Here is a 12,162-nt window from a genome sequence, read left to right as displayed (position 1 = left end):
TAATGATTGCATATGACATTTGACAGAATAAATGAACAGGTTTTTATTTTGTAAAGAATATGAGAAACAGAAGGAATGTTATTATATTATTTCTTATGTCAAAAGGACTATGACACAAAGTTCAAAATATTATTCCTTAAGAGAGCTTCTATCTTTTTATGATATCTCACTCACATTGTGATGTTTCCTGTTTCCCACAGTTTTAAAAACCATTAGTAAACAGCCTGCAAAAATAATATATATTTGTCCAGTGAGGTAGATTTAATGCTGAGCCTGGCCTGAACAACATGTTAACTGAAGCTGTTAAATAATCAAGCAAATACAGATTTCTGTAGTCATAAACAAACTCTAATGACAAATCTGGTCAGAAAATTCTGATGTAACATCTCTGCTTGCTCAGTTTTTTTATTGCATTTTTCATATCTTTGTTCCTTAGTGTATAGATGATAGGATTAAGAGCAGGGGTGACAGCAAAGTCAACAATGAACAGGTATTTGTCAATCGATGATGTGGGGAAAGGCCACACATAGAGAAACATGCATGGAGTAAAAAACAGAACAACCACAGTGATGTGAGCTGACAGAGTGACAAGAGCCTTTGACAAGTCCCCTGAGGACCTTTGCCAGACTGTGACCAAAATGAAGACATAGGAGAGGAGAAGCAAGAAGAAGGTCCCCATGGTCATGAAGCCACTGTTGGCAGCAACAACAAACTCAAACTTGTCTCCATCTGTGCAGGCGAGTTGTATGACTCGAGGGAAGTCACAGTAAAAGCTGTCCAGTTTGTTAGGACCACAAAAGGAGAGGTTTACAACAAAAGAGAACTGTGACAGGGCATGAATCACTCCAGTGACCCAGCCAGCAATTACAAATGAAATGCATATTCTAGGGCTCATGATGCTCAAATAGCGCAGAGGCTTACAGATAGCTATGTACCTGTCAAACGCCATGGCTATGAGCAGCACCATCTCCACTCCTCCCATGATGTGGATAGAGCATATCTGAGTCATGCAACTGTGGAAAGAAATTACTTTGTGCTCCTTCAGAAGATCTGAGATCATCTTGGGCACTGTGGTAGAGGAAAGTCCAACATCAATGAGAGAGAGATTGGCCAGAAGAAAATACATAGGAGACTGTAAATGGGAGTCAGTAACTACCAAAAAGATAATGAAAAGGTTTCCCAGGATGATGCTTACATAGAGAAAAGAGAAGGAGGACATGAGAAAAATTGTACTTTTCCAAGAACTGGAGAGTCCGAGCAACACAAATTCAAAAACGACAGTTTCATTTATTGGATCCATTGACTAGAACAGTCAAGAAGATTTCAATGGAACTGTTGATAGAAAATGATAAAATTGTCATTGAAAATAGTATAGTGTATACCTATTGATTGTTTATTGCATGTATCAGAGTCAGAAATACAGGAAAAACTATAGGAAAAGGAAGAAGAGTAATCAAGAAATCATGTAAGAGATGAAAGCTAGCAGTATAATGCAGCATATTTCTTTAGTTCCCGTGTGTTTGTTGTGGAGGCTGGAGAATCATGGGTTCAAGGCTCCTGAGATACAAAATAGTTTCATAATCATGATGGTATATTTTTAAATATATAAATAAAAGGAAGTTGCTAGATATTAAATGGATGCAAATGGGCTACTTTTCTTGTTTTAGTTTTTGTTTTTTATAACCAGGTATTTTGTGTTTTGTTTTGCTTTGCTCTGATTTTCAAAGATGTCTTTATGTTTCTCTTGGCGCTGTTCCTGTGATTATTTGCACTCAAGTCACAATTATGTGAAAATGGTATTTTCACATCAATGCTTTCACAGTAACTTGAAAATTATTCCTAGCTGTATTTCTTACCCCCTTAAGGACATCATTATTTTCTTAACAAACTGAAAATTTCATCCAGTGTATCTGGCATGTGTTTTGTTTTTGTTTGCACAACCTACTGTGGAGGTAAGATACACAGAAGTCATTCACAACATTTAAATATTTATTCCAAATAATACAGATGTCAAATGATTCCTTCTTACAAAGATAGAATATGCATATGGAAGCAAAATATGATAAGCAATGCCTATGCATATAATGCTTACATATGGCTTCTATTAAACAACTATTCTGCAAAGGGATCTGTGTTCAGTATATTATATTACTTAAATTTTACACAATCCCCAGAGCTGTTTTTTTAGATCCATTTTATTCATGGAGAAAATGAATTTTAGAGGGATAAAGTGTCAGAATTAGGACTTGGATTCATAACAAAAGGATATGGTAATCCATTTTCCTAAGTATCACACTGCGTTCTTGAAGAACAATCCTTTTAATCATATACTGTAGATCTTTCTCAAGCATATAATCAGTTGACTAAGCTATATTCAGTTTTTATTTTCCTTAAACTGCTAACACAGCGAATTCTTTTTCTATTATTGCATTTAAAAAAAAATCTAGCTGCTGGGGGTGGTAGCACTTCGGTATGAGCAACAGAAGAGGATCGCCAATTGAATGTAATTCAGGAATAGATAGTGAGTTGGAGGCCAGAATTGTCTACAAGGGACCTTATGTCAAAATGCAAAGCAAATAAACAAACATAAAAATAAGTAACGCTCTGGAACTCTATGCACTAACTAGTCCAACTCCAACTCCGCCTTTCTCTCCAACTCCTCCTTTGTAAGGGCTTGACCAAGTTTATTTATCTGCTGTGATACTTTCATTGTTTTATTTTAGAGAAAATAATTATAAATCTCAACATCTTAGGCAATTGTCATATTAATCTCAGTTTTCTTGGCATTACTGCAGAATTTCATGCTCTCAGTCATGGTCTGATTTCTACATGTTTCTACCTGTGGCTTTTTGTCATCTGTCAGCTGTGTGCCCATCTAACTTTTCAAAATAAAATCTGTTTTCTCAGAATGTGAGCAGAGGGGTATTAATTTTAAGTGAAACAACTTTTATTGTATATCATAACTGTTTTTCTACAGTGTTGCTATGTTTTTATATATTTACTTTCTAATAATTCTTAAATCAATTTATCCTTTAGATCACTATTGTCATTTTTTCCTTCTACTTCTCAAGTTTATCTTGACCACAATGAATGATGCTCTTGTCTCCTTTCTTTCTTGTGTTTATGTGAATCTACAGGACATTTGTGAAGCTATTTGAAAATCATGCTGTCAATGTGATTTTCCTACTTAATTCTTGGTTGTATTTCTTAAGTACCCTTTTGAAGTTCTATAGCATATTGTATAAAATTTTGATGAAACAGCAGAGAGTTTTAACACACTTATTATAGAAAATGGATGCAACATATGGATTACTAATTTAAAACTGACTTACGTAATTATAAAAATAAAAGGAAGCATTTATAAATAATGTATTCAAGATGATATGAATAGAATTTTAAAGTTGCCAACTTCTGATTTTTAGTAAAATACAAAGATAAAAGAGTAAAGAAAAGACTGTTGAAGCTATATGTTAGCAGTATGTTATGAAGTAGACAAGAGTCTAATTCAGGGAATGTTATTTGAAGCAAAGAACTAAATTTCTAGTAATCGGTTGTCAAATTACATGACTGTCTCTAAAATCAAGACAAAGAAGTACTATTATATGCAAGAAGTTTATTTAAACTAATAAAGTTAGAAATATACAAAAAGACATAAAAAGTACTTAGACAGCATATACACTCTATTAAAATATTTTATGATACATTTGAAATCCTGTTTAAAATAGTAGACCAAACTGTAGTAATAGAATAAAGCAAGTTCCAATTTACGAGTATATCAATTCACAGAAGACTATGGATTAACTGCATAATTCCTGAAAAGTAGTATAAATGTGATGGACTAACCCAAACTGTGAAGCATGAAATTTGAAGAAATAAATAATGAGGAGTAGGACAGAGAACAGAAAACTATTTTTGTTTAGAAAGTGCCCCAGACTTGTTTTATTTAAGCAATGATTATTTTTACCAAAATACAAAGAAATAGATACAAATTGTCTATTTTTCAAAACATATTTCTAATCACATACAAATCTAGATCCTTGATATTTGGAAGCTCCTTTATCCACTAAGCCATCTTTACAACTTCTGGTATTGGTACAAAATAACAAGTTCAGTTTATTTTTACCAATATGAGTTGTTCTACATTTAGTAGTTTTTTTCAAATTTAAAATATATCCAAGTTAATCTGTAAAAAGATATATATATATATATATATATATATATATATATATATATATATATATTACTGCTTTGAAGACCTTTGAGTTTCTTTCCACACAGTTTCAGATGTGAGGAAAGAAACCAAAAGCTACAAATGAACTTGAGTGAGTTGAGCTGAGATTGAAACATAAGGATGAAAAGAAGAAAAGTGTGAAGAACAAAAGCACAGAACAAGGTGAGGCGAATGTGGTCTGAAACCAGAAGGTTAGAGAACAGTGTTTACCCTACCTGTGTAAGCATAGATTCTACCCTCAGCATCTTCTAGGGATGAGAAATACAGGGAGACTTACTCTTTCTCTAATCCATCACTCAACATTACAGCTAAAGGCACATGGGTATTTATTATCAGGAATGTAACCAATTAATACAACTGGGCATAAAGTTCAATAACTACATCATTATTGATATTTTATAGAAACAGTGCCTTCTATAAATATTGTTATTCCCAAGAGTCAACAATTAACAATTAACAGATGCAGAATTGATTATTGGCAAATTGACTGTTCTGATAACAGACACTGTGTGGCTCTTTTTGAAAAAACATGTTTCTAATCATGTACAAATCTAGAAACTTGATTTTTTGAGAACCCACTAAGCCACTATACCCACTATACCCACTAGGCCATCTTTACAACTTCTTGTATTGGGATGAAATAAAAATTTCAGTTTATTCTTAAATTTCAGTATTTTCTTTTTGAGATTTGATGTACAATGAAGTATTGGACTTATTAAAATCAATGATAATACCTGTTTGGCATCTATTAAATTATGTTCATACCCAACACTAAGAAATATATAGAAATAAATAGAAACCAAGTAAAATAGTGTACTGTTAACTGTCCATTTAATATGTATGCCCATAGGGGCTTTCACTGTCCTGCAAAACATTATCTTGGCTTCTTTGATGAATCGCATCACAGGTAAAGCTATTGTTTAAGATCTTTTTTTGAAGACATGGTTCATTGCGATGGGATGATAGAAACACTAAATTTAGCGTGAATCTATTTCTTTACAAACACTGGTATTTAGTGTACCAGAACCCTTTGGTTCAAAGAGCAAAACTTTATTTTCTGGCAAAGATCTTGATCAGTTGTCTTGGTAACAGGTTGATAAGTGGTTTACAAAATATTAGAAATATAAAGTACTTGAGAATAATATATTGTCATGTCTGCAATTGGCTTATACAGATGAATGAAAGCTCAAGACAAAAGTCAGTAGAGAAAAAGTAAACAAGAACAACTGCGTGTGTGAGGGTGTGTGTATGTATTCATGCATGCGTGTATGCAGAGCAAAATTATCATCATAAATGTAGTACTTTAAACTAAACCTAAACACATTATAGAAAAAGAATGGATACAGATTTCAGGGATACAGAATTAAAGAACTACAGATACAGTGTGCATTGTTTAACTTACAACAATACAAGCCAGAACAAAAAGTGAGGATTCTGGTCATAGTAGAATATACACTCTTAAAGCAAACTCTCTGATGCTCTGGCACATATATAGTTTCATGAACATGACTGCTCAAATGTGAGACGAACAAGGATGATACCAAAGGGCATTCCAAAGTGGATAGCAAAAAGCCCATGAGGCCTCATGCCTACATAAAGAACTAGAAACTGAGGAGGGCTGAGAGTGGGAAAGGTGTTCTTCCCAAGGAAGAGCACATCTATTTATTGTCCAAAATCAAATGATCAGCTCTGAAAATGCATATATAAGTAACATCATATGGACTGAGCAGACAGTATTTAATATATATATATATATATATATATATATATATATATATGCTCCTGATGTAACAATTAATGGAAAAAGATACCATGAATTATGAATTCAAAGGAGACTGGTGGGGGTGGCAAAATGAAAGAGTTTAGAGGTAGGAAAGAGAAAGAAGAAATCTATGATAATATCAAACATGAAAAGAGAAGAAAAAAAGAAATGTAAAATGGACATATATATATATATATTTTAACAAAGACAGAACAAATGATGTTTCTTAGATCAATAATTTAGAAATGTTAATATTTGTATTAATCCACTGTGGCTAAATAAAACTTAATTTATTTTTCAAAGAAAAAAAGTTATATTGTCCTGGTTTCTCATAAGCTTTATATATTTTCTTCTTTATAAATATATTATTTTAGTTCTTTCCATGCTTTCAACAAGTCCCACTAAGCATAATTTTATCCACGGACTTCTTAGTATACATAAACAGATCCAAAGTCATTTAAACTTTGTTTCACATTTTATAATTTTGCCCTCTATAGGATAATAACTCTTCTATAATTAGCATTTTCTAAATATCTAAATAATATTTTGTAGTGATTGAAGAGTTGACATTGAGGCAATTTTCTTTGCTGTATAGCACTTGCTTGATGAATTAAGTTTTTTTTTTCTTTTTTTCGGAGTTGGGGACCAAACCCAGGGCCTTGCAGTTGCTAGGCAAGCGCTCTACCACTGAGCTAAATCCCCAACCCCTTAAGTTTTTATTAATGTAAATTGCACAATGAGTTTTATGTCACATTTTACTGTATGCATCTGATATACTTTGATCATATTTGCCCTCTATCACCCTTCATGTTCCTGCAGTTTTGGCATCCCTTTCTTTTTCCTGAGATTAATTTTCTTTAGCTCATGTCTTTTTTTCTACATTAAAATTTTATTTTCTTATGCCAACTCCTAATGGCATTAAATCTCTTGCACTATTGTTAGCATTTTTACCACAGTGTGAGAGCATACACAGAATTCATTAGTGTTATTTCAGGTACCATGAAGTAGTAGGTCATCTGGTATTACAAAAGCTCTTCCTCAGGAAGGAAGCAATCAGGTCAGTTCCAGCTCCAGGGTTCCGGGACTTATTGTTGGGAGAAATGGCCGAGATTTTCCCCTCATTCTGTAGCTATCTCTTCACTTTGTAAGTTGTTGCCTATGGTTTGTAGAAGTTTTTAATTGCATGTAATCCCGTTTTTCAACTCTTTTTACTATTTCCTGGGGTTTTAGATTACTATTCAGAAAGCATATATGCCTATAATTGAAGTTCCCATGATCTTTTCATCTTCAGTTATGTCAAAGTTTCAGGTATTATAGTAAGGCCTTTGATCTGTTCGGAACTGTGGAGAGCCAGAGTACTGCCATAGAGCAGTGTGTGCAGCCAAGGTCAGAGAGCAGTGTGTGCAGCCAAGGTCAGAGAGCAGTGTGTGCAGCCAAGGTCAGAGAGCAGTGTGTGCAGCCAAGGCCAGAGAGCACTGTGTGTAGCCAAGGTCAGAGAGCACTGTGTGTAACCAAGGCCAGAGAGCAGTGTGTGTAGCCAAGGCCAGAGAGCAGTGTGTGTAGCCAAGGTCAGAGAGCAGTGTGTGCAGCCAAGGTCAGAGAGCAGTGTGTGCAGCCAAGGTCAGAGAGCAGTGTGTGCAGCCAAGGCCAGAGAGCACTGTGTGTAGCCAAGGTCAGAGAGCAGTGTGTGTAGCCAAGGTCAGAGAGCAGTGTGTGTAGCCAAGGCCAGAGAGCTGTGTGTGTAGCCAAGGTCAGAGAGCAGTGTGTGTAGCTAAGGCCAGAGAGCAGTGTGTGTAGCCAAGGTCAGAGAGCAGTGTGTGTAGCCAAGGCCAGAGAGCAGTGTGTGTAGCCAAGGTCAGAGAGCAGTGTGTGCAACCAAGGCCAGAGAGCAGTGTGTGCAGCCAAGGCCAGAGAGCAGTGTGTGTAGCTAAGGCCAGAGAGCAGTGTGTGCAGCCAAGGTCAGAGAGCAGTGTGTGCAGCCAAGGCCAGAGAGCAGTGTGTGCAGCCAAGGCCAGAGAGCAGTGTGTGTAGCTAAGGCCAGAGAGCAGTGTGTGTAGCTAAGGCCAGAGAGCATTGTGTGTAGCCAAGGCCAGAGAGCAGTGTGTGCAGCCAAGAGGACCTGTGTTTAGTCCGTAGAGAAACTTTCTCAAGAAGAGCTTTGTTTGCTGAAGTGATTTTAAGCTATAGCTGCAGAAATAAACTGCAAGTCTTGACCAGGATCAGGCTTTGGCTCCATTCCTTGTCTCTGTGTCTTTTCATCCTCACTTCCCAATTCCTGTTTCATGTTGACTTGGACCTGCAGGCTAGTTCACAGAGTTGATTTTCATGTTGAAGGGACATGGTGAAATTCATTCTTCATTTGTTAAATATATTATCCTTTCCTTCACTCAACATGTTTGGCATGTTGGAAAAATTCAGATCTTTGTAAGTTTATTTCTAAGTAATGAATTAGTGAACCTTATTATTTTATTCCTGTCATGTCCTGTTTGCTTGTTTTTCTTGTTCCATTATTTATTTATTCATTTTATATCATGATCGCTGTCTCACCTCTCCATGACCCCCTCACAGTCCCTCCCCAATTCCCCATCCCCTTCTTCTCTGAGAGGGTGGAGGCGCCCCTGGATATAACCCCACCACGCCACATCAAGTCTCTTCAGGGCTGGGGGTATCCTTGCCCACTGAGGCCAGAAAAAGCAGCCCAGTTAGAGGAACTTGATCCACAGAGAGGCAAAAAGCACAAAGATTTTGGGTTTGGAACTCATGCCTTCTTGTTTGACAGGAAGTTCCTTTATGTGCTCAGCCATAAAAATAATAAATAATAAGCCTCCATTGGGCTTCTTCTTGAAACACACATTTTATACAAGTAGCGTTACTGAATTGCTAAAATTTAAGTGTAATATATACCCTTAGTGTTAATATCAGAAGTTGTTTACAACCAGGTTCTGAATCCAGTGACGATGACACCCCTAGGTGACAAAGACCCTCCTGTGTCTGTTGCCATGGCTTCCTCTGCACACTCTCTGCCCATGCCTCACCTGTATCACCTCTGTGTGTCTCTACCTGTGTTACCTATGTCACAGCTGGAATAATGGACAAGGTCCCTGACTCATCTCTCTTTTTTCTGTTCCTCTCTTCTTCCCCTCTTTCAATGACAGACCTCTCTCCTGAGGACTGTGCTGGCTTGGCGTGATCTGTCCAGGAATAAGCCATTTAACTAAGACTTAAAAACTACACAGGCAATAATAGGTCATTTTAGAATTGGGAATGTGGAAGGGAACAAAAAGAATGCAAGAGCTATGAAGTACAATCTGTGGGCATGTCACGACTAATGTAGTCATGATCCCGAGGCTGCCAGCCATGGCCTCTGCATAACAAAAAAGTCAAAAGTCAATCACAGACCAGAGAGTTCCTATGTACTACTACAACTTCTTGTTGAACTGTAAGCAACAGATGAAAACAAAAAAAAAACATATGTATTAATCAAAAATGCATAAATGTACAAAGAACCTTTTGTCCGTGTATGTGTGTATGTGTGTGTGTGTGTTCGGGGAAAGGGATAATAGTTGTGGGAGGGAAATATAAAATCATAGACAAAAATAAGATATGCTCAACTACTGTAGATATTATTAAAGAACATATTTAATAAAAATATGGTGATATAAAAGTATTGATAGTTAAATCTATAATTACAATGGAGATAATTTTTTCTCAAAAAGATCAAAAACTACACATATATATGCAGTAAGGTTTGTGCATAGAAATGAATCATACTTACCTTTAATACGATTTTGGAAAAACAGGTATTTGTGTGTATTTTGTTACATAATTTTTCTTATAGCAACCGCTTTAACTTACTGAAATATACATACAGATTGATTTTAACCATTTCACATGAAATATTAGGGCATTATATTCATGAAATTATGGTTTTCATATCTATTTAGCAATAAACTAAAACTCGAAGTATTGTAAACACGTATATGTATAGTTTTATCCAGCAAATGACACAGTACATGAAATATCATTTCTATCATATCATCAAGAGTATATAAAATTTACTTAACTGGCCTTGGCAATTATGACATTTCACTGTCAATATAAAATAAAAATTAGACAAATAATTTTTGAACTGAGAAAAATATATTAAAATATATGCAAATTGTCTTCTTTGTGAAGGAATGAATTAAAAAATTCTGAATTCATATGAATAGATAACACTTGAAAACTGACAGGGATTAGGTCAATATGAGGCAATTAGCATTATGATTTGATTTCTCACACATATCCAGACTTCACAAATATCCTCAATATCTTCAGTGGCAAAAATAGAATTAGGATTGGTATACTGGCATATAATGCCATATTTTAAAGAATGGCAGTATTGAGAAGAAGTTCAAAGCCAATTTTTTAAAATCTGATTAAATTGAATTCCCAACGTTGGGAACACAGATAATGTGTAGTAACATGATCATTTCTTTGGAACATTTTTACCATCTGCTAATCCTCAGCATATACAGGTATACTATGCAGAGTTGTTACTCATTCTAATGGATGAAGATATAAGTATTATAATTTCAAATGTATTTTTCTAATGCCTATTTTCATAACTATATACTAATTATAATTCATAGATTTCCAAAATGAGTTAGTATATAATTCAGTTTCCACAAAAAATGTGGATAAAATGGTGTATGAAAAATAAATTCTGATTATGTAAGATGTCTAAACCAGAATTCACATGTGATTTATCAGCTTCTTTATGGCATTTTTAATATCTTTATTTCTCAGTGTATAGATGGCAGGATTCAGGAGAGGTGTGATGACTGAGTAAAATACCGCAAGAAACTTGTCAACCCAAGTGATGCTAACTGGACACAGATAGATGAAAATGACTGGCCCAAAGAATAGCACAACCACTATGATATGGGATGTACATGTGGATAGTGCCTTTGATGAGCCATCTTTAGAGTGAAGTTTAACAGTTAATAGAATGTAAGTATAGGATATGAGCAAGAGGATGAAACAAGTTGTTGCTAAAACACCACTATCAGCATTTATTAGTATTTCCAGAATATCAGTATTCATGCAGGCTAATTTCATCACCAAAGGAATATCACAGAAAAAGCTGTCTACCAGTCTAGGTCCACAGAAAGGTAGTTCCAAAACCAGGATCAGTTGACTCATGGCATGTATGAAGCCAATGATCCATGATATCAAAACAAGCCAGATGCACTTCTGTCTGTCCATGATACTGCTGTAGTGTAGCGGCCTACAGATGGCCACATACCGGTCATAGGCCATTGTTACAAGAAGTACCATCTCACCTCCTCCAAAGAAGTGAACACAGAGGATCTGGCTCATGCAGCCCCCAAAGGAAATGGTTTTATTATCTTTTAGAAGGTCAGTTATCAGTTTGGGGGTGGTTACTGAGGAAAGGCAGAAGTCAATAAATGATAGATTAGCTAACAGAAAGTACATGGGAGAATGGAGATGATGATCAATGATGATCAATATCACAATAAAGAGGTTGCCTACCACAGCCATCAGGTAGAGGGTGGAAAATGGCAGTAATAAGAAGATCTGTAGTTCTTTTGAAGCACAAAGTCCCTGAAAAATAAACTCAGTCACCACAGTCTGGTTTGCTTCTTCCATTTACTACAAGGTGTTCTGATGGGTTGAGAGAGACACAGTGGAACTAACAATTCCTGAAATAGAAACAATAACTTAATGTTCAGAGTTAAATAAGCAGAGAAAAATACAAATTATGTCTTAGTATTGTATCTACTCAAGTTTAAAATAGCTTTCCTATGTTGTTATACTTTTCTAATCAGGGAATGTTCAAAAATTATACATCTGAAATATACATCTTCAAAACAATATGTAAGTGTATATAAATGAATATACTGTTGAAGAACATTAGTACCAAATGTTCTCTTATGCTTTACAACACTTAAAACTACCTGTTCTGTATGGAATCAGAAATAATTTTCTTCAATGAATACCTGAGTTAATATTAGAGCCTCTATATTTGACAAGTATAAGCTCAAAATGGCAATGTCTTGGCATATTACAGGAATAAACACAAAATTCCCAGGAACAAATCTATTTTCGACTAAGTATAAATAGACAAAATTGAATTAAATCTAATAAAATGAGTGATAAAACATCT

At 35.2% G+C, this 12,162-nt stretch overlaps 2 protein-coding genes across 2 annotated transcripts; both read right to left on the bottom strand.

Moving 5' to 3' along the window:
* Window positions 1-364: 364 nt before the first annotated feature.
* On the bottom strand, window positions 365-1,300 carry Or4g17 (olfactory receptor family 4 subfamily G member 17). The gene has a single exon (NM_001000613.1). The coding sequence runs from the start codon at window positions 1,298-1,300 to the stop codon at window positions 365-367; it is 936 nt and encodes a 311-aa protein (NP_001000613.1).
* A 9,427-nt stretch (window positions 1,301-10,727) lies between these two features.
* Window positions 10,728-11,645, bottom strand: Or4k77 (olfactory receptor family 4 subfamily K member 77). Its single transcript, NM_001000614.1, has one exon. The coding sequence runs from the start codon at window positions 11,643-11,645 to the stop codon at window positions 10,728-10,730; it is 918 nt and encodes a 305-aa protein (NP_001000614.1).
* Window positions 11,646-12,162: the final 517 nt, after the last annotated feature.

The sequence above is a fragment of the Rattus norvegicus genome, chromosome 3 (assembly GCF_036323735.1).
Source record: "Rattus norvegicus strain BN/NHsdMcwi chromosome 3, GRCr8, whole genome shotgun sequence".
Lineage (NCBI taxonomy): Eukaryota > Metazoa > Chordata > Mammalia > Rodentia > Muridae > Rattus > Rattus norvegicus.
The sequence above is the reverse complement of the archived record's forward strand: the minus strand, read 5'-3'. Positions and strand labels throughout refer to the sequence as shown.